The sequence below is a fragment of the Cricetulus griseus genome, chromosome 8, assembly GCF_003668045.3.
Source record: "Cricetulus griseus strain 17A/GY chromosome 8, alternate assembly CriGri-PICRH-1.0, whole genome shotgun sequence".
NCBI classification, from domain to species: domain Eukaryota; kingdom Metazoa; phylum Chordata; class Mammalia; order Rodentia; family Cricetidae; genus Cricetulus; species Cricetulus griseus.
In genome coordinates this window covers 51648486-51671949 of record NC_048601.1, presented here as the reverse complement: position 1 = coordinate 51671949, position 23464 = coordinate 51648486, and the positions used below count along the sequence as shown (strand labels likewise).

General features: G+C 40.1%; 1 protein-coding gene across 8 annotated transcripts in view; it reads left to right on the top strand.

The window, feature by feature from the left end:
* Window positions 1–23464, top strand: part of Nr2c2 (nuclear receptor subfamily 2 group C member 2) — an 88688-nt gene that overhangs the window by 37210 nt on the left and 28014 nt on the right. For 5 of the 8 annotated variants that reach the window (XR_004771128.1, XR_004771127.1, XM_027428891.2 and 2 more), the window contains 6 exons: window positions 7316–7426; window positions 15760–15960; window positions 17585–17687; window positions 19339–19518; window positions 22154–22301; window positions 22987–23080. Coding sequence is in view for 6 of the 8 variants with exons in the window: in XM_027428891.2 (XP_027284692.1) it covers window positions 7316–7426; window positions 15760–15960; window positions 17585–17687; window positions 19339–19518; window positions 22154–22301; window positions 22987–23080 (837 nt within the window). In the remaining 2 variants the exon portion in view is untranslated. Of the gene's footprint in view, window positions 1–6638; window positions 6679–7135; window positions 7155–7315; window positions 7427–15759; window positions 15961–17584; window positions 17688–19338; window positions 19519–22153; window positions 22302–22986; window positions 23081–23464 lie in introns of those variants that run through there. The other 3 variants (XM_027428895.2, XM_027428894.2, XM_027428893.2) reach the window with 2 other exon arrangements.

The following is a 23464-nucleotide window of genomic DNA, read 5'->3' as shown; positions in this document are numbered from 1 at the left end:
GAAATTCCCAATAGAACTTACCCCTGAGGGCCAAGCTCCCTTTTGGCTAGTTCAATCTCCCTGCCTTGTCTTTCTATTGCAGGCTTTTTTTTTTTTTTTTTTTTTTTTTAAGATTTATTTATTATATGTAGCGTTCTGTCTGCCTGTATCCCTTCAGGCCAGAAGAGGGTACCATATCTCATTACGGATGGTTGTGAGCCATCATGTGGTTGCTGGGAATTGAACTCAGGACCTCTAGAAGAGCAGCCAGTGCTCTTAACCTCTGAGCCATCTCTCCAGCCCATATTGCAGGTATTTTTATATCTTAGAATAAACAGTGGTAACCTCTGTTGGAAATGGTTGACCTTCCAGCTGGCGTTAAGGACACAGTGTTTTGTTTTTCCCTTGACCTGTTTTACTGTTTCTTTTGTGCATGTATCGAAGGGTTGCTAATCAGTGGTAGCTTTATTTTCTAAATGGCTTTTTGATCTGTATATGGTTGTGAGTATGTGTGCAGTGTACATGTTTATGTACATGTCACAGAGTTGGGAGGGAAACCCATACCCACACAGGGGGATCTTACAGGACATCTTGAGACAAACATCTGAAAGTAGGGTTGAAGGGACTACAACCCTGCTTCCAGAGCCAGCTTTTCAAACAGTAGTTGACAGTTTACTAATACAGTCTATATTACACAGCCCCCAGCCCAGCCAAACGTAGTCACAGCTTTTCTTTTTGTTCTTAAAGATGTGTCTAATGTGGGCTTCTCATAAATAGAATCATACAGTATGTGGTCTTTTATGGCTAACTTTTACTTAGTATGTGTATTTGAGGGCTATCTATATTGTAGTATGCCAGTAGTTCTTTTACTATCAAATAATGCCATTTGGGGACTATAAAGTATTTTACTGATTCATGAGATGATGACTGTTAGGGTTTTTTTTTTTTTCATTTTTTTAGAATTGTTAGAATAGTATGTCATATTTTTTTGTGGGCCCATGTTTTCTTTTGTGTATGTATCTAAGGATTGCTAGTCAGTGGTAGCTTTATTTTATAAATGGCTTTCTGATCTGTGTATATGGTTGTGAATACATGTGTAGTATACATGTTTATGTATACATGTGGAAGCCAGAGTCATTCCCCAGGCACAGGTTTTCTCATTGGCCTAAAACTTAGTCTAGTGTAGGCTAGACTAGCTGGCAAGTGAGGGATCTGCCTGACTCTGCCTCCCGAGTGCTGAACACACACACCATAGCAAGCATGCGAGTGGAAGTGGTATATATGGGTTCTGGGGATCAAACTCAGAGTCGTCCCACTAGTCCTTGGCCTGACTTTAATTTGGGTCCTGGGGGTTGAACTCAGATCCTTGTGCTTGTGCTTCACTGATTAAGCTTTCTGCCCAGGCTTGTTTTCTAACTTCTGAGGAAATGACAAACTGCTTTTCGAAGTGACTATACCTTGTTACATTCCTTGCCAGAAAAGTTATGAGGGTCTATTTTTTCCATATCCTTCTCAACGCCAATGGATGTAAAGTGGTATCTATTGAGATTGTGATTTGTATTTCCAATGATGTTTTGGATATAAGTCCCTTACCAATTATACAATTTTGAAAATCACTTTGATATTCTGTAGGTTTCCTTTTTACTTTTAAGGCCAAAAGTTCTTAATAGTGGCAAATAGCATTGCAATATTGTTGCTACATTAAGATGAATTGTTTTGCTGAGCCCCCTCAACAGAATTTTTTTCCTCATTTTCTTTTCTCTCCTTTGTTTCTTTCAGTCTAACTCACTATGTAGCACAAACTGACCTTTAACTTGAAATTCTCCTGACTCACCTCCCACATGCTAGGATTACATTTGTGTTTCACCATGACCAGCTCTTTTCATTTTTTTCCTGTTACAAAGTATATTAAGTTCAACCTCAAACCATACACAGAAATTTAAAGCCATACTATATAAATCTATAGCTTTGGACTAGGCAGTAGTTTCCTTAAATTCGTCACTTAAAGTACAAACAGCAAGATCAAAATGGAGGCACACACAATTTGCCACTCTTAAGAACTTTTGACCTTAAAAGTAAAAAGGAAATCTAAATAATATCAAAAAGTGATTTTCAAAATTATGTATTAATTATATATGTAGTTATATATAATTATTTTTGGAGACTATTATTAGATGAACTCAAGTTCTAAATGTTCATTATTTAGAAGCATATAATGAATGGGCAAAACTTTTTATCCTTGATGACAAATTGTATATGAACAATGCTAGAAGAGAGGCCTTGGGATGCAGCCTCAGCACATCTGTAAAACACTTCTGTCCTGTCTTAGTCAAGAGAGCAAAGGAATCTGTATGAAGTATTCCTAAGCTAAATACCACTATAATGTTGTGCTCTGTTGTCTTTCATACTGAATTTGTTGTTGATAAAGTTAATGCTTATGAAAGAAATCATTTTTTTATATTTTTTTTGTTTTTATTTATTTTTTACATTCCAATCCCAGTTCCACCTCCCTCCTGCACCTCTCTCTCCACCCCCTCCCCCAGGTCCCATCTGCTCCTTGGAGAGAGTAAGGCCTCCCCTATGAAGCCTAAGTCTGTCCCATCATCACCTTGAGGCAGGACCAACCTCCCACTACCGTGAAGAAAACATTTTAATATGCCTAGTCATTTATTTCCATTTTTTTTTTTTTTAGTTTGGGATATTCTTTTACAATGTAAAGTTTAGTGACATGACTATCCTCATTATCTAATTCAAAATTTATTTCATCATCCCAAATTGTCTTGGGTTAGGATTTCAATTGCTATGAAAAGACAACCTGATCAGACAACTCTTATAAAGGAAAACATTTAATTGTGGTGGCTTACAGTTCAGTGGTTTAGTCATTAACATCATGGCTGAACATTGAGGTGTGCGGGCAGATATGGTGCTGGAGCTAAGAATCCCACATCTTGATAGGCAACAGTATGTGAACTGAGGCACTGGGTGTTTCTTGACCACATGTGAGACCTCAAGGCCCGCCTTCACAGTGACACTCTTCCTCCAACAAGACCACCTCCTAATGATGCCACCTCCTTTGAGGGCTATTTTCTTTCAAACCACCACACAAATTGAAGCCCTCCTCCCCCTACATTTCCTCAGCCCAAAATAACCAGTGATCTATTTTCTTTCTTTATGGATTTGCCTATTCTGTACATTTTATATAAATAGGATGAAACTAGTCTTCTGTGACTTGTTTATCTGGGTTGTAGCACTTGTCAATACAACATTCCTTTCTAAAAATCTTTTTAGATTTATTATTTTATGTGTATGAATGTTTGCCTGCATGTATGTATGTGTTCTTTGTGTATGCCTGATAGCCATAAAGGGCAGAAGAGGGCTTTAGATTTTTCTGGAACTGGAGCTATAGACAGTTTCAAACAGTTATGTGGGTGCTAGGACTCAAACCTGGGTCTTGCAAGAGCAACAGTACTCTTAACCACTGAGTCAACTCTATAGCCCCCTGACCTTTTTTATTACCAAGCAGTATTCACTGTTGTCTGGATTCTCTTGTGTGAAATACCCACCATGGTTAATATATTTTCTTAGCCATACTTAGCAGTAGAATTGCAGGGTTATGTTGTTGCTGTTCCAGTCTGTCCACATTGTTACCAGTACTATATTTTCATTGCTGTTGCAACCATCTCAGTAGATGTGAACTGGTATCTTACTGTTGATTTTTGACTTTCATTCTATAGTACTAAGAGTATATAGGGGATCTTTCACTGTGCTTATTGGCCACTTTTATATTTTGTTCAAGGACATCCGCCCCCATCCTATGTATGTCTTGTGTGATGCAGTCCTGGGAATTGAACCTAGTAACCTAGTATGTGGTAGGTACATGATATACCACTAGGCTATGCTATGTGTGGATTCTCATATGTGATTTGCAAGAATTTCTCCGATTTATATGGATTATCTTTTCTTGTTGGTGTTAGTGTCTTTGGGACATAGATGTTTTTCATTGGAGGCTGGGAAGATGGCTAGTCAGTAAAGTGCTTGCTGGATGTGTGATATGAGTTTGTAATTTCAGCCTTGGAGAGGCCAGCCAGTCTAGCCTACCTGGTGAGCTCTAGGTCAGTGAGAGACTTAACTTAAACATAAGTCAATGGCACTAGAGGAACAACACTTGAGACTGTTCTCTGTCCTCTACAAATACATGCACACAAGTTTTTAATTTTGAAAATGGGCAGTTTATCAGATTCTTTTGCTGTTATTTATGCTCTCGGTGACATCCAAAAACCATCACTTAAATCCAAGATCACAAAGTTATACCTGTTTTCTTGCAAGAGTTTTAATGTTTTAACTCTTGTATTTCGATCTTTAATCCATTTTGAGTTTATTAGTTTATTTATTTTTGGTTTTTTGAGGCAGGGTTTCTCTTTGTAGCAGTTCTGGCTATCCTGGAACTCAACTTTGTAGATCAGACTGGCTTCAAACTCATAGAGATCTACCTGCTTCTGCTTCTTGAGTGCTGGGATTAAAGTCATGAGCTGAGTTGTTTTATTAAATGTATAGCTGTTTCACTTTAGGACATTTAGATTAGCAACTTATTACTTCTATATATTTGTGGAATACATGGTAACACTGTACATTTTTAATAGAATGTAGACTATTAAGTCAAGCTACTTAACATCCAGTGCTTAAAATATTTTGTGAGAACACCTGAAATATATTCTTAGCACTTTTGAGGTGTGTAAAACACTCATTAACCTTGTTCACCACACTGTGCAGTAGATCTCAAACAATACCCAAGAAAATTGCATGAGCATTTGTAACCCTTGACACTGTCTTCCTGTTTTCATCATTCTTCTGTGTTTTCAATTGTTTGAGGACAATGTGGTTATCTGTGTTTGACATGTTTCATTTAGCATAGTGTTCCATCCATGTTGTCACAGCTGACATTGTTAAATATTCCATTGTGTATGTATAACCATATTTTCTTTTTTATATACCATTTAAAATATTTTTATTTTATATGTATGAGTGTTTGCCTGTGTTATATATGTGTACCATGTATGTGCAATACCCAAGGAGGCCAGAAAATGATGTCAGATTCTCTGGAACTGGAGTTAAGGTTGACTGTGAGCTGCCATATGGGTGCTGAGAAACACCCATATGGCACACAAGTTTTTAATTTTGAAAATGGGCAGTTTATCAGTTATTATTTAGTTTATCTTGTGGGTCCTCCACAAGAGCAGCTAGTGCTTTTAACTGCTGAGCCATCTCTTGACTCCTAACTGTATTTTCTTTATCCATTCATTGGTTAATGACACTTGGGTGATCCCATAACTCCTTTGTCTTGAATGCTACACTGAAATGCAAACATTTCTTCCATAAACTGATTTCAGCTTTGTAGCTAAATACCAGAAGTGAGAGTGGTGGATCCCACATTACTTTCATTATGTAGGTTTTAGTAATCAAATGTAGAGGTTTGAGTCCTACATCTTCATTTCCTTTTTCAGGATTATTTTGTTCTGGGTTTCTTGCATTTCACATGAATTTTAGGATCAGCAGATCAATTTATGGAGCGGAAAAGAGCACCTGGGATTTCAGCCAGGAAGACATTGAATCTGTCAGTTTAGGGAGCTGTGCCTACTAGCATTGTTTTCTGGTCTTTCTACTTAAGCTGACTTCATTCTTTCAGTGGTATTTTCTGGGGATTATTTGCTGATTTGTTTCTTTTCTTTTTTTCTTTTTTCTTTTTTGGACAAGTTCTTACTCTGTGGTCAAGCCAAAGGTATATAGAATTTTTGTATCTCTTGTTTGCTTCAAACTTTCTCTTGCCTCAAGTTTCTGGGATTACATGTGTGAGCCATCATGCCTGGCCTGTTTATACTTACTTTGTTAAATTTACTTCCACATTTTGTTCTTTTTTACGTTATCAGTGCTATTATTTCCTTAATTTTGTTTTCAGATTGCTTATGGCCAATTATAGAAATACAGTTGTCTTGTACCTTCAACTTTGGAACTATGACCAGTTGTAAGGGAATTTTTGTGGATTCTGTAAGATTTCATGTAAGAACATGCATAAGAGATGACTGATACATTCTACTTCCCCCTTTTTTTTCCTTTCTTCCCCTTTTACTGTTTATTTCTCCTCCTTTTAGTTTTCATCTCTCTACCTTGTTTCTCTGCTAGCAGTTCCAGTACATTTATACAGTGATGAAAACATACCTGATCTTGTTTCTCATCTTTGGGGATACCTTTGTCCTCTGTCCTTTAGCAGAATGAGTGATCTCCTTATTTCTAATTAGTTGTATTTTCTTATAAATCACAAAAAAGTGTTGGATTTTGTCAAATGCTTTCTCTCTGTTCTGTCCATTAAAGTGATCTTGCAGCTTTTGCTGTATTGATTTTCAAGCACTGAAATAGCCTTGTGCTCCTTGGGTAAGCTGCACTTAGACATGCTACTGGATTCAGTTTGCTTTCTTTCATTGAGTTTTTATATCTATATGAGTATGATAATTTTCATTACATCTTTAGTTTTGGTGTTGAGCAATATTGACCTCACAAAATAAATGAGGGAAAGATAATTTTAGGGGAGGGGGATTTGCCACCTTTGTCTGGTGTTGGTCCATGATACACTTTTAATTCAGGAAAATACTATCTTCTCACTTCAGGTACCCAGGTGACCACTCAGCACGTTGATCCTCACCTTTGGTAGGTATCCTTGTGTTAGTGGTTAACTTTGCCCAATTCTGTTATGCCTGGGTCTAGAAGGTTGTCAAGACCCTTCCATAAGTGCTGCTTCCAATAATTTTCAGGGCCATGCTGGCTCTGCCATCCATGCCTTGTAGTGTTGTGAAAGACTTTCTATTAAAAGTCATCACAGAGGAGAGTTTTATAGCTGGTTTTGGAAACAGTGGAAAAATTCAAAGAGCATCTCTTTTAAAAAAAAGTTATTTTGATAGTATTTCTTTTTTTTCTTTTTTAAAGGTCATGAAAAGCAGAACTGATAGGTTTGTCCCTGTGTTTTCAACATCTGAAGCAGCTATTTTAAGATGGTGTTTTCTTGGGATCATAATGGGCAGTATCTCACTATTTCCTTTGTTGGCCTGTGTTGACACCTCAAAATTCAAGTTTGTCACTCAAGGCCACACACAGCAAGAGCAAGAGGCATGCTGGTGCTGGACATGGTAGTGCATACTTGTAATCCTGGTACTTGGGAAGTATAGGCAGGAGGGTCAGTAGTTCAATAGTTCAAGGCCAGCATGAAGACCTGACCCTGCCTTTAAAAAAGAAAGAAACATGTAGTCCTTAGGAAATCACTTCCTAAGCTCCATGCTCTCATTCATAGGTACCACGTACACAGACCTCTCGGCCGGAATCTCCAGGGATGACCAGCCCCTCCCCGCGCATCCAGATAATTTCCACCGACTCTGCGGTAGCCTCACCTCAGCGAATTCAGGTACTCAAGTCAGTTTCACTGAATTTCTTCATTCTGTTCAAAAGCAAACCTGCCTAAGAGTTTCACTACAGAGTATATATACCTCTTCACATCAGTGTGAGCTCATTTATTTAGAAAGCAACAGTTAAAAGCTTATATTCATATGTTACCTTTAAAGCAAAAGTTTGAACTGTTGTTTCAAACTACTAGATGATGTACCATTTTATTATTTACTTGTTTCCAAATTGAGAGGCAATATATATCCTATTAGAATCAGGGACCCCTGCTTGTAGTCTCATCTAATGCCCCAACTTATTAGGTTTTTCAGTTGGGGCAATGACAATTTTAATGCTTCACTTTTTTTATTTGGAAAATATATATAATAGTAGATTTTGCTCCAGGATTTTGTGAGGAATCAATAGGTATAATGTTTTTAAAAGGTGTCTTGTACATACTTGTTCAGTATGTATTATTTATACATAGGAACTATTATTATTACTACTAGTAGTAGTATTGTGAACTGTTACTTAAGCAGGGACAGGGCTGTGAATCTGCCCTTAACTCACTACTCTTGAACCAAAAGACTTTGGAAATTGTGGCAAGAAACTGGGAGGAAGGGATAATGCATTGATGTTTGATTTCCCAGCTGAATCAGAACATATGAACAAAGATAACAACTGAAAAAACACCTGTTACAGGAGTGTGAAAAATAGCATGGTTGGGACAAGAGGATGCCTCAGCAAGTAAAAGCATCTGCCAAGGGACCATGGGTGACTTGAGCTCAATCCTAGAACAAACACTGGGGGGAGGGGAGGGGAGAACAGACTCCAAAAAGTTGTCCTCAGATCTCTACAGGGCACCATGGCATGGGTGTACCTTCATTCATATACATATCACATGCACTCATGTGCTCGCTTAAACACACACGTACAAACTCACAATGATAATACAATTTTTTAAAAAAGATTTGTTTTTTAAAAGCAAAATAATTTCTGCATTTTTAACATTAATGCAGATAGCCTCAGGGGCATCCTCATTGCTATCATGCTTTGTCAGTGAACATTGCTTCTCTTGGAACCTGGAAAGAGAATGAATTTTTAATATTTTAGTATATGACAACAATGCTTAGAACCTAAATAGTGACTCCTCTGGAAAGGCTAGGAGGGACAGATGTCAGCCTAGACAATGTTTAGCCTGAATTAACAGACTTAAGATCCAGTCTTGTGACCAGTCAGCTATATGACCTAGGGAGAGTTTCTAAAACCTTTTGTTTCTGTATAGTGTCACTACAGATAGTGCTGGTGTTATATAAGTGCTGAAGGATAAAGTGTGGTAAGGCATGCAGCTCAGCAAATGAGCACCAGAAAATGCTAGCAGCTGTGCTATAGAAGGTTTTGTTTTGTTTTTGTATTTGTGTTTTGCAAATGGGCTCTCCTGTAGCTCAGACTAACTTAAGCTTGTTGTGTTGCTGAGGTTGGCCTTGAACTCCTGATTCTCCTGCTTCCGCATCCCTAGTACTGGAATTACAGGCTGGTGCTAACACACCTAGATGTGTACTATAGCTTTTAATGTCCTATTTTATTTGCTTCAAATTTACAGAAAATAGTAAATACAATTCTGTTATAACCTTTACTCTGATTCACTGTTTGCCATCCAATTGTGAATGTATGTTCTCTGTAATATTTCTGATTGATTTGATCACAAACTACAGGCCTCATTCCTTTGCACTGGATTTCTCAAGAATGAGCACCATCTTTTACATAATAATAATTATGTAAAGAAATATTAATACTGAAACATGGCATTGTAGGATCCTCATAATCCTCATTCCACAGCTTCCACAGTTTTTTGTTGTTGGGTTTTGTTTGTTTGTTTAGGTTTTGGTTTTTAAGACAGGGTTTTTCAGTAGCTATGGACAAAGTTGTTTTTTTTTTTTTTTAAAGATTTTATTTATTTATTATGTATACAGTCTTCTGCCTGCATGCCAGCAGAGGGCACCAGATCTCATTCAGGGTGGTTGTGAGCCACCTTGTGGTTGCTGGGAATTGAACTCAGGACCTCTGGAAGAACAGTCAGTGCTCTTAACCGCTGAACCATCTCTCCAGCCCACAAAGTTGTTTTTTATCTTCCTTCCTTCCTTCCTTCCTTCCTTCCTTCCTTCCTTCCTTCCTTCCTTCCTTCCTTCCTTCCTTCCTTGGGTCTGTTGAAATTCATTATTGTTTACAATAATAGTAATTAGGTGCCAAGCAACACAAAACACCATCCCTTGTCATGTAGGTTAGTACATGTCATCAGAAGCATTGCTGGTGTTCTTTGTATTGTTTTAAGGAGGAGGAGGAACACAGTCCCTCAGTGGAGGAACAGTTTGGGCTGATAGCTGCTGCTTTGGGGATAAAAATGTAGGGAGGAGCTGGGGAGATGGTGGAGGTCACAGGTTTACTTTTAATACAGCTTTTTTGTTGTTGTTGTTGTTGTTGTTGTTGTTGTTGTTTTCGAGACAGGGTTTCTCTGTGTAGTTTTGGAGCCTATCCTGGCACTCGCTCTGGAGACCAGGCTGGCCTCGAACTCACTGAAATCCGCCTGCCTCTGCCTCCCGAGTGCTGGGATTAAAGGCATGTGCCACCAACGACCAGCTCTAATCCAATATCTAATCTAATAAAAGAAAAGTTAAAAGGGAAAAAGGATTGCATATTGTTCATTTTGGAGATGATTGTGAGATTTTCTGCCTTGTTAATTCTTCAGTGGTGAGAATTTTCTGTGTTTTGAAGTTCTCCTAGGATGGTCCTCCATCTCCCCTTTTTTCAGTTGACACTTTTCAGGAAAGTATTATTATAATCACCGATCAACTTTACTTAAGTGCTTTTTTTCTAAAGTACATTTACATATAGCACTCAACTATATCATATGGAGATTCATTTACAATTTTCTTAGAAATGACTTTGTGTGGTTACATTTTTTTTTTTTTTGAAAGTTTGAACTCTTCTTGCAATCCCTAGGAGAAAGCTTCTGGAACTTTTACAAGCTTTCTATATCTGCTTCCCACTTTCTGCTGTTTCTTTCTTACTCTGATACTCCAGTGGCTTTTCTTAGCTACCCAGAAGAGTTGTTGCTTGCTTGTGGGGTTTGGATAGGTAATATGTACATACTGTACCAAAGTCCCATCATTCAAGGCAATAGGTTTCTCTCAGTAGATCTTTTTTTCTTTTCTATTTTTTTTTTTTTGGCCTCAAACTCACTGTGTAGCTGAGTATCCTTGAATATCCATGTGCCCCCTGAATAATGGAATTACAGATGTGTGCCACCACACCTATTTTTTTTTTTTTTTTATGGTGCTTGAAGATCAAATTTAGGACCATGGACATGTCAGCCAAGCACTCTATTAACCCAAAAGATCTCTAGCCCTTCCTTTTCTTTCTTTAAAAAATTGTTTAAGGAATTTTGTTTTTAATTTTATAATATAATTTGAGATGAGATAAAATCTGGAACTTCCAATTTTGGCTAGTCTAGCTGGCCAGTAAGCCTTTGGATCTGCTGTGGTTACAGGTATTCCTTGCTGTGTCCAGATTTTATGTGGGTATTTGGGATTTCACTGACCGAGCCATCTTCTCAGTCCCTCTTACTCTTTGAGAGAAGGCTCAACATTTCATGTGTGTTTTTCCCCACCCCACCCCCTTTTAAAGGTAGTTCCATATTGTGTTATTTTTCTTGCTTGTGATAGAACACACTGTGACCAAAAGCAACTTGGAGAGGAAATGGGTTTAGACTTACACTTCCATTACAATCCATATTGAAGGAAGTCAGAGCAGGAAACTGGAGGCAAGAACTGAAGCAGTGATGAAGGAGGGATACTTCTTACTAGCTTGCTCCTCATAACTTGCCCCACGGCTTTCCTGTACAGCCCAGGACCACCTGCCCAGAGATAGCTGGGCCCCTCACATCAGTCATTCATTAAGAAAATGGTCCATATACTTGCTTACTGGCCAATCTTACAGAGATATTTTCTCAAGATTTCATTCTCCCTTCTTGCTAGATAAGTCTAGGTTTGTGTTAAGTTGACAGAAAACCAACTGGAACATATACAGTGCAAAACAGATGCACCTATTTCTGTTGAGTGACTACTTGACATCCCATTTTTGTTACACTGACCTTAGAGAAAGGCATACTGATTTATGTTCCCACCAATCCAGCCTGGAAACATCTGTTTCCCCATACTTAATATCATGTTGTTAAATGTCAGTTTGCTAAATGATCTGGTAATACTGTGTAACTTTTATACTTTTATATAAATATACATAATAAACAAAACTATTGTTTTTGTGTATATTTTCAGTTTTTTTGTTTTGTTTTGCTTTTGTTTTTCAGGACAGGTGTTTTTATAGACCAGGCTGGCCTTGAACTCAGAGATCTGCCTGCCTCTGTGGTAATACCTTGTTTGTATAAATAAAGCCTGTCTGAAGGTGAGAGAATGGACCTTGCCACTAGCTAACCAGTACAGTCTGGAGGTCTGTACAGACAGACAGGAAGTAAGGTAGCTGGGCAGAAACAGGAACTTGCTCTCTTGCCTGCTGAGACTCTAAGGAGGTAAGGTATGGCCATGGCTTGCTCCTTCTCTCTGATCTCAGCATTTTTCTCTGTATCTGACCCTGGGTTTTTGTTATGTAGATCAATTAAGAACTCAATTTATGGCCAGAGATGGTGGTGCTAGCTTTTAATCCCAGCGCTTGGGAGGCAGAGGCATATAAATGGAGGTGGTTTTTTTTTGTTTTGTTTTGTTTTGGTTTTGGTTTTTCGAGACAGGGTTTCTCTGTGGCTTTGGAGGCTGTCCTGGAACTAGCTCTTGTAGACCAGGCTGGCCTCGAACTCACAGAGATCCGTCTGCCTCTGCCTCCCGAGTGCTGGGATTAAAGGCGTGCACCACCACCGCCCGTCCCTATTTTCAGGTTTTATGTAACAAAAAAGTACTGTTTTCCCTGTCCTTCCCTATATTCTTACTCTACTTACTTTTCAGTCAACAGACCCTTTGAAAATGATACTTAATTTTGTTGCAGTTATCTTACTATATATGATCCAAATTACTTTTTGCATATATACCCACACATTGTGCATATATATGAAAAGGCTATGCCTTTCATAACTACTGTTGTGAAGTATCTCTGGTCCTTCAGCTGAGCGGAGTTCTCTGCCTGACAGGAGAGACCTATTTAGGAAATGCTGTGGAGACCATCTGTAAAATAAAGAATAATTCTGGTTATTTGTGGTTATTTCTGGTTATTTTCTAATGGAAAATGTTGGGGTTCTACAGAATTATGCTCTGGGGTGTTTGCTTCAACTTTCTGTGTTGGCTCCAGATGAGCAGAAGATGGCTTTAGGTGTTATTATACACCAGTGACTGCCAGACATCTGCTGTGAGCCCCACTTTGCCTCAGGTGTCTTAAGCCTGTGTTTTGATTTCTACTTAAGTTTCATTGAGTTTGAGAACATACTGCATATGCTTTCCACTCTGCAGACTTTTTACAATGTATTTTAAAAGCCAGAATGTAGTTTCTGTTTGTGACTATCCTGTGCAAGTTTGAGAAGGAAGAGGTATTGTGGAGAGGGATTATCATATGAATGCCATTTATATCAAGCTGCTTGTGCTGGTTAGCCCACTAGTTCTTACTAGTTTTTGTGTCCTCTGTAAGGCATTGACATCTCCAACAATAGCTGTGGATTTCTTTATCCCTCCCTCTAGTTCTGTCTGAGATTGCCTTGTTTTGTTTGTTTGATTGTTTTTGGATTTTAGTCCTAGTGGTGTAACCTAGGGTTTTGCACATGCTAACTAATAGCTGAGCTATATCCTCTAACCTATGTATGCCTAATGTATTTTGCTCCTTGTTTGGCACATACGGATTTAGGATTATTACATCTTTCTTTGAGAATTGATTGTCATTATGCAGTGCCTCTTTACAGGGCCTATAGTTTTCTTGTTTTGATGTTTATTTTGTTTGAGATTAATATAGTTACTCCATCTCTGTTTTTTGTTATATAAATCCTATGGATTAAGAATACGACCACTACCACAGTTTAAACCAAATTTGAAGCAATCTTTAATTAAGTACTGGCCTGGTAGATGGGTTCGAATGGCCAGCTCCATACCCAGGTTGCTGAGAAATGGCCCCAAGTCTTTTGCAAGGGCTTAAAAAGGAAGACCACATAATTTATTGCATTTCTCATCAGTTCCAATCAGAGGCAAGCATACATCCTGACTTTTCCCGCCTATGAACCTCCTACCCATATGTGATCAAGCACATCTGGTGCAGATGGGTCAAATAAACTTGTTTAGAGTAATGAAAAACACGTGGCTTGATATCTCTCATAAACAATAACTTAAGATTAATGTCACCCTTATGTATAACTTCTGTGATAATTGCCAGAGGTTTTTCTTTCTGCTTTTAGAGGAAATATTTATGTTATTTCTTTTGCTGCCTATCAAATATATTTATTTTAAAAATGCTTTCAGTTGTTGCCTTAGTGCTTACAATTTACATTTTAATACTTTAAGACTACCTACAAATAATACATAATTGTTAGTGAAATGCATATTATAAAAAATATTTTTAATTGCATTTTAGTAGCATTATGGTATGTTTGCCCTGTTGTGTCATCCCTACCTTATCTGGTTCCACGCAACTGTACTCAAAAAGCGATTTTCTACCCATTTCCCCTTCACCTTCTTCCTTGGAAACCATCAGTTTGAAAAAAAAAAAAAACAAAAAAACAAAACAAAACAAAAAACCACAAAATGTGTGTTGTGCTCAGCTCTTTCACTAATTAAGTTCCCATCACCACTGAATGGGCAGAAGGTCACAGAGAATAGGATCTCTCCTCAGTCCTTTTTACCCCAGTTCTCTTACAAGAACATGGTCATTTGTTTCAGTCAGGTAAATCTGGGCTTGCCTCTTAGTATAAGTTTCCCAAGACTGCAGTACAAGCTTTCCCAAACTTTGTGACTTAACAGAAACAAGTTCTGCCACAGCTCTGGAGGCCAAGCGTGTGAATAAAATTGGGGTGCTGCAGGGTCTAAGGAATCCCCTTAGGTTTGTAGCTGTTTCTCTCCAAGCTTGCTTCTGTTGTCTCATGGTCTTTTGTGAACTCTAGGCAAGGATGGGTGTGACTGTGTTCTGGTTTACTTAATGTTCCTCATAGAGAAAATGGTACGTAAAAGCTAAGTGTGGTATCACACACCTGTAATCCCAGTCCTTGAGAGTCTGAGGGTAAGAATTATGAGTTCAAGGTAGAAGAGGCTCTGGGTCTTTAAGGAATTGGGATGAGGCCTTCCTTCTGAGTCAATGCATTAAACTGTCTTATTATCTTCTCTCCATGTACCGGGCCTCTTCTGGCCCTGACCAGACATCAGTAAAGTTAGATGTGGCGTCTAAGAGATCTCAGAGTTAGAAAGTGGAATAGACTGGAGATGAATCACCATGGTAAGCCAAGTGAATTCTGTCTCCCAACACAAGGTTCCTTAACAGGACCTTCCCATTAAAAGTATAACTTCTTTAAAGCAATCATCTCCAGATTTTTGAAGACTTAAGTCTGCCTTCTTTTTTGACTATGACAGAATATGGGCTCCTTTCTTTCTTTCCTCCCTTCCTTCCCTCATACCTCCCTGTCTCTCTTTCTCTCCCTCTCTCTCTCTTTCTCCCTTCCCTCCCTCCCTCCCTCCCTCCCTCCCTCCCTCCCTCCCTCCCTCCCTCTCTTTCTTTCTTCCATGTTTAAGTCTATTATGATTGTCTTTACAAAGGAGCTTTTAATCCTAGAGTGAAACTAATTTATGAAATAATTTCTGAAAAGCTTACTATGTATTTATCCTGCATCACCATGGAACTTGTGTGTTAGTTACTTATTGTTTTGACAAATGGCAGACAAAGTAAATTTACAAAAAGAAGGGCTTTTATCTTGGTTCAGATTTAGGGTACAGTCATCATAGTAGAAAAGTTATGGAAGCAAAAACGTAAGATAACTGGTCACATGGCATTCATAGTCAGGAAGCAGAACAGACTGATTCCTGGTGCTCAGCTCATTTTCTTCTTATTTTATTCAGTCCAGGGTCCCAGTTCTTGGAATGGCACCACTTACATTCAGGGTCAGTCTTCCCTTCATAGTCAAATCTTTCTGGAAAGACTCCCATAGACACACCTAGAGGTGTGTTTCCATAGTGATTCTAACTCCAGTCAGGTTTATAGTGAAGATAGCCATCACAACTGGTAAACCATCTTCACCTAGCATTGATTATAGAGATCACCTCCTGCAAGTGCAAATACACAGATTTAAAGATATGCTATGCAAAGGGGCCTCCATGTTGTATCTTGTAGATTGTAACTGACCAGCAGACAGGACAGAAGATCCAGATAGTCACCGCAGTGGACGCCTCCGGATCTTCCAAACAGCAGTTCATCCTGACCAGCCCAGATGGAGCTGGAACTGGGAAGGTGATCCTGGCGTCTCCAGAGACATCAAGTGCCAAGCAGCTCATATTCACCACCTCAGACAACCTTGTCCCTGGCAGGATCCAGGTAACACCTGTTGATAGGTGGTTGTTTCCATACTTGATACTTGAACTTTTCAGCTCAGTTTTGACCTGTCTTGGAGGCCATATCTACCCCTTGGAGGGCCTTTAGGGATTTACAAGTATGGTAGGATTGCTGCCTTAGATGACTAAAGTAAAAACCAGTAAATTGAGTGGCCAGAAACCAAGAAAAAGGCACTGGCATAGGCAAGGTGACAGTGAGGGTCAATGGAGACTTATTCTTAAAAGACCACATAGTGGAAACCATTAGCCTAAGATACCTTTAAGGCATCCTCTAGAGCTGACCACTATCGGACAAGAACACCCGCTGTTTCTGCCCTGATACAGAATTTTTACTCCGATGAAGTAAGCCAGTTCAAGCCAAATTGAAAAAGTATAACAACAGGTTTATTGGAGCAGAGCAACTCCCAGGTCAGTTCTCCAATCCCAGAGATCAAGGCTAGAGAAGCAATACCCACAAACGAAAGCAGGGAGACTTTATATTTTGTAGGAGAGGGATGATGACCTGTCCACCGAAAGCTGGGTTTCTGCCCAAGTATGTTCAAAAGCTGAATGTTCGGGCAGGGACTTGGGCTGCTGGCAGCAACAGGGGAGGAAGTTGGCTGTAGTGGCCAAGAATGCAGAATTGGGTGTTTTGGCACCTTTTCTTTCTTGGAGACTTTCTGGGAGGAAGGGGTTTGGAGAGAGAGAGACAGGAATGGGGCTTTCCTGATCATGCAGAACTGAGGTGGAGATTCCAACTGAAAACTTAACCTCTGTCCCATATAGGTGGCCAAAGCCTGGGATGAACTCTTCATTTTGATTACACGTATTTCCAGCTACAAGAGCACTCTTAAATGTTGTACCATCTCTTCAGACTCTTTGTTTAAATTTTTTTATGTGTTTTTATATTTATGGAGCTAGTAAGCATTGTCCGTCTCATCCACCCTCTCTCCAAAGTGTGTTTTGATCCTTTGATATTAAACTATCCAACTTGTTAAAAGCACAGGTTTGTGAAAGACTGACTGCTTATGTCACATTTCACGGGTGATTTTACCTGATTTCTGAATATAGTCCTACCATATGAAATTCATTTGAAGGCTTATTGTGTGTTCAAATTAAGTATATTTTAGAAATAACTGTTCTTTAAACTTTCTCAGGTTGTTATCACTTATTTTTTCTCCTAGATGGATAGCATTGTTTACCTACAAGTGATAGAAAATAGCAGGCTTCTGTGGTCACCTGTACTAGTTCATCTATCACCAGGTGCCTCAACAAGAGATCTAGTCAGGGAAGCCTGGGTATAGCTCTGACAAACACCAGGTTGCACATTTCCATGTTGTTTGATGGGATGAGAAACATAGCTGAAGAACTCAACCTGTCTTTTCCTTATAGAGAATCCATATGTGATCCCTGTGTTGCTTCCAGTCTCGGTGGTGTTTACTGGATAGGAGAACAGTCACTGACATGTACAGGCCAGTAGGGAAGCAGAGTGACCTGAATGAAGCTGTCAGAGTGATCCCAGTTCTGCCCAGAGTGTTCTTTTGTTTAGATATCTAAGACTGAGAATGTACAACTAGATGATATTTATTTAGATGTTAATTGGTGATGTTCATTTGCTGACATTTTAGATTGTCACGGATTCTGCTTCTGTGGAGCGTTTGCTGGGGAAGGCAGACGTCCAGCGGCCCCAGGTGGTGGAGTACTGTGTGGTCTGTGGTGACAAAGCCTCTGGTATGTGACTCCAGCTTCTGACACATATCATGGGGCAACAGCATGAACTTTTTATGGGAAGGGAAGTGGGTAGTTGACAAAGAATGGAACCTCACATAATAAACAAAGTATGTTTGTCAGAGTTTTCAAATTGACAGGATAAGTCAAGAAACTCTGTGATTTGTTTCCAAGTATTTATATGCTATTAAGAAAGTAAAACTTTATTTCATCTTGTTTGTGTCTTCCAAAGTGTATTTTGTGTATAATTCCCCTCATCCAGACCATCTCACTTTTTATCCATTCACTGTACCTTCTGTGTAAGCTTCAATAATGGAGGAGTGGAACCATGTAGTCCCTCCTTGGGAAGGTGTGCACATGTGGTTGTATGCTGAGTAAAGACCCAACATTCTGGGTGTGTTTGTGTGTGTGCATGCACATGCATGAATGTGTTGTGTGTTTGTGCTTGCTCATGCTGAGTGAAGACCTAAGGCTTCCAGAGAATTATTTATGTCTGTGCTTCTGGTGTCCTTCAAGGAGAGCTCAAAGGCTTCCACAGTTAGTATTCTGGTGAAAGGCTTGCTAACACTGGGGAGCTACAGGTGGTAAGTGAGGCAGTGGGGAATGAGAAGCTCAGCTCAGGGAATCTGAGTTCTGAGGCAGCTTTGTTCCACTCACAGGAATTCTGGATTTTTTATTGTCCTGGATTTCATTTTGTCTTAAGCTTGAAATTTCCCCACTAAGGTGGTTGTCCCATTTTTCTGCCACTGGTGCCTGCCTCTGATTCTACCTTTTTTTTTTTGTCTTGGTAAAGCCATCCTACCACTTGAAAACCCTGTCTTCCCTTGGAAAACAGGTAAACAGTGCTGCCACTGATCCTGATTGCCTTTCTCCAGTCCATCTGTTACATTCTCCAATAATTTATAATAACTTTCTCATTGCAGTGTTTGAGTGCTGTGCTTGTTCAACAAGGAAACACACTTTGCAAATTTGGAATGCATGAAGCAGGAACAGAAATGGCTAAAGACTGCCTGGTTTTCCTGTTATCAGGGCTCTCCTGAGCGTCAAGGAAAGGCCTCATCACATAGCCTTATAGTGCCACTGTCTCCAACTACTAGAAGTCACTCAGAGATAGGAAGCTCAAGGAGATATTGCAAAAAGGTCAAGGCAGTATTGACAGGTTTCATTTCACACCACAATGCTTTAAAGGAAAAGGAAAATGAGATTCTCTGAGTAACCTCTGTAGTCAGTATAAACAGTGATGCTATGAAGTGTCTTCCTACAATCAGCTGTAGTTTTTGGCTCTGCAAGCAAGAGGGCTCAGAATGTGCACAGATTGTCTTAGCTGTAAACTTCTGTCGATATACAACAGCTTTATTAGCTAGAAGAGTGAGCTGAGGTGTCATGCACACTGGAGCAGTGTTGCCTGAGCTGCTGTTTGTGTTGGGATGTTTGTGTGCCACGGGCAGTCATATGTATGATGAGCTTTGGATTTCCATTGTGACCTTACAAAGTTATTGTAGAAATATGGACACATGAGGTAGACATTGTTGGGCTTCTATTAACCCGTTGTGGTGGCAGCTTCTGACAAGGATGCACTCCAAGTGGGAATAGGGCTGGGCAGCTCACCTTTGCTTGTGATGAACCAGATCATGTGCTCACTCACTTCCTTCAGGCCGTCACTATGGGGCTGTCAGTTGTGAAGGTTGCAAAGGTTTCTTCAAAAGGAGCGTGAGGAAGAATCTGACCTATAGCTGCCGGAGCAGCCAAGACTGCATCATCAACAAACATCACCGAAATCGCTGCCAGTTCTGCAGGCTGAAGAAGTGCCTGGAGATGGGCATGAAAATGGAATGTGAGTAGCAGGGCCCCACCATGATAGCATATGCCTGCCAAGCAAGGTGTTTACATTTGCCTTTAAATGAAAAGGGAAAATACTCAAGCTTCACTATGTTTTACCTTCTGGGACAGCCAGGTGATCCAGAGCTGATGCTGCTGGATTTGTCAGTTTCCATGTTAAGTATTAAAGCCCCTTATCTAGATGAATTAGAAAACAGGGCAAGAGGAACTGAGGGTGGGTAACACCAGCTTTAGAGAAAAGCTGAGACCAAGTCATTCCAGCTCTGCTACCAAAGAGCTACCAGAAACATGGTGCCTCTCTGTAGTTCAATGTTTTTCTCTGTCCTGTTTGCCCCCCCCCAATCCACTTTCTCTCCTGCTCATAGGTCCCCCACAGCCACTTATGAAATAGTCACTCAGAGGCTAATATTAAATACAATTGTTTGGCCAATGGCTCAGGCTTATTACTGGCTAGTTGTCTTATAAATTAATCCATTTTAATAATCTGTGTATCAGCACGTAGCTGTGGCTTATCAGTAATGTTCTGACATCTTTACCCCTTGGCGGCTACGTGGTGTCTCCCTGATTGCACCTTCTTTCTCTCAGTAACTGTTTGGCTCTCCCACCTACCTATATTCTGTCTGGCCATTGGTCAAAACAGCTTTATTCATCAACCAATAAAAGCAATACACAGCATACAGGACATTCCTTATCACCTCTCTCAATTCTGGGCCTCATCTGTGACCAGCCAGCACTCCTTCCTTTGCTACAATCTTTGCATTCTAAAGAAGGTCCTGAAGTGGGAGTAACCACAGAAGGACTGAAACCCTCCTCTCAGTTCCTATAGCCATACTTTTAAGGGTTCAGGTATTCCTAATCCTATCCCACATCCACAAGGACCAGTCACCAGTCAATTCTTGATGGTGGAATCATAAGAATCAGGTCCCAAAGTAAGCAACACAAAGAAGTCAAGGAGAGCAGTGCTGTGTTAAGAGTACAGCAGGGCTGGGCAGTGGTGACACATACCTTTAATCTCAGCACTTGGGAGGCAGAGGCTGGTGGATCCCAGTGCGTTTGAGGCCAGCCTGGTCTACAAAGTGAGTTCCAAGACAGCCAGAACTGTTAAACAGAGAAACCCTGTCTCGAAACCAGCCCCCCCCCCCCAAGAAAAAAAAGTACAGCAGGATGTAGAGGAACAGAGTTAGTGCCACACCATGCTCGAAATGCCTCATGGCTCCTGGGGAGATTAGAGCCAATGGATTTTAGTTTTGTTTCCTATTGTAGGAATGGAACAATGCAAAATCCACAGGGGAATAAGAAGTATGTTTATAACCTGTTTACCATAGTAAATACAGTACATAATGACTAGCTTAGTGTGGGGTTTCCCTGTCATATTGTCAGGCTGTCCTTAGTTGTAAGCAGTGATAGGACTAAAGTGGGGTAATCTCAGGCATAGATGCAAACTCAAGGTCCAACTGCATTTCAGCTTAGTAGTAGGGCATCTTGATCCATAGTTGTGGATAAAGTGCCTGCTGTACTAGAATGAGGTTGTAAGTTCTAATCTCCAGCACCCATGTAAAAGCTGAGTGTTGATACTCATGCCTGTAATTCCTAGCACTAGAGGTGGATCACCAAAGCTTGCTGATCAGTCTATCCAATCAGTGATTTCCATGGTCATTGAGACCCTGAATTCAAACAAAGGTGGAAAGCAATAACATTCAGTGTTGACCCCTGGCTTCTGTACATACATGTACTATACACTCACCCCACTCCCAAGATCTGCTTTTCTTCAGTTGCTTGTAATAAAAATACCTGTCACTTTTAAAAGTTATTTTTTTAATTACATGTATGTATGTGTCTATGTATGTTATGTACATGTGAATGCAGGTACCCACAGAGGCCTTGGGTCTCCCTAGAACTGAGGTTACAGGCAGTTGTGAGCTGTCTGATGTGAGTGCCAGGAATTGAACTCTAATTTTCTTCAAGAGCAAGATGTTTTTTTTCAAGACAGGGTTTCTCTGTGTAGCTTTGGAGCCTATCCTGGCACTCGCTCTGGAGACCAGGCTGGCCTCGAACTCACAGAGATCTGCCTGCCTCTGCCTCCGCCTCCGCCTCCCAAGTGCTGGGATTAAAGGCGTGCACCACCAACGCCCAGCTCGAGCAATATGTTCTTGACTGCTGAGCCTTCTCCAGCTCCTATATAACCATTCTTAACACTAGATTGCTGGGAGAGAAATTACCATATACAATTAACAGCCTTCAGTTTGCTGAAGCTCTTCAGACTGGAATTGGACTCTGGAGAGGTTGCTCTACCATTTGTTTAAGGGTCCACTTGAAGATAGCAATCTCTTATCCTGGGCTGAGCCCAGCTGGTTAGTGACATAAGTAAAAAACACCCAGGAGACTATGTTGGTCTTTTCAAATCACATCAGCATGGCAGTTAATCAGCAGAGAGCACCTGCCGTCTTGAGTTGTCTGTATACCTTTCGGTTTGTATTGGGGCTATTTGATTTTTACTTTCTTTCCATTGTTTGGTAAGCCCATGGTGACTAAATACCAGAATTACATATTTGCTAAGAGTCCACTTTATGTTATGGTGTTTATTCATTTTAATCTTTCTTTAAATGTGAATATGTATGTTGTAAATTAAGCTGTACAAAGTGAACGGAAGCCCTTTGATGTGCAACGGGAGAAACCAAGCAATTGTGCTGCTTCAACTGAGAAGATCTATATCCGGAAAGATCTGAGAAGTCCTCTGATAGCCACTCCCACATTTGTGGCAGACAAGGATGGAGCAAGGTAAGTCTCCTGTTCTCACAGAGCAGCACTGTGATTGGCCTCCAAACTGGCCAGAGAAAGTGCAGATATCCCTAGAAAGAGCACACATGGTACAGCATGCCTCACTCTCCCTTTTGAGTTCACTTAACATTGTTGAGGGTACTCTAGGGCACAATGATCCTGCACTTTAGTCTTCATGCACACAGCAATAGTAGCCTTCTGTAATTCAAAAGTACAGACCTTTTGTTTTTTTGCAATATAGACAAAAGGACAAAAGGCCCAAGGTGAAGGCCCAGATAATGCCATAAATTAGCTTGCACATTCTTTTTAACACACTCTGTTGAACTGGTTTAAAAGAGAACAGAAATAAGGAAAATCAGAAATCTAAAATGTCTTATACAAAGAGCTGAAGTTGAGGGTCTCTGGACAATTCTTTGAATTTTAACTTTGGGGAGAATGGCCACAGTTAGTGTAGAAGGCCTAGGAATATGCATGTGTTCTGTCCTCCCTCAGCCTGTAGCCTGGCTTTATGAGGTGCTCATCAGCAAGAGCAGAGAGCTGGCCACTCACTCTACTTTAGGCTGAGTGTTAAAGGTTTTCTCTTAGCAAACAGCCTTGCAGATAATGAAAGTCAGGTGAATGCAGCATAAGCATACTGTGCAGAAAATGTTAGAAGCTACTCTGGGTTTCTTTGTGTCTTAAATAGACAAACAGGTCTTCTTGATCCAGGGATGCTTGTGAATATCCAGCAGCCTTTGATTCGCGAGGATGGTACAGTTCTCCTGGCCACGGATTCCAAGGTAACATTCTTTTCTTCTATGTGTTGCAGTGCAGGCTGCTTTTCCAACTACACCTGCCCTCTTGACCATCAGAGATGATGCTGAAGGCATAGCCTCCTGTAGCTCTGTATAGCCGTTCTAGGATTTGTTCTAAAGATGCTGGTGGCTTTTTAGACACCCCAGTCAGGGCAGACTGGCCCTCGATAGTCACTATCACATGATAGCTTTGTGGACATTCCCTATCATTTTCCCCCCTTGTTATACCCTAGCGCTAACTACCAGCATGCTGGGAAAATAGCTACTTTTTCTAAGGTTGCCTTTTGCATACGCTCCAGTTCCTTTCTATTTGATAATCTGCAATTAGCTGACAAATGAGCCAGAGAGAATGAACTTGAAGATAGATAT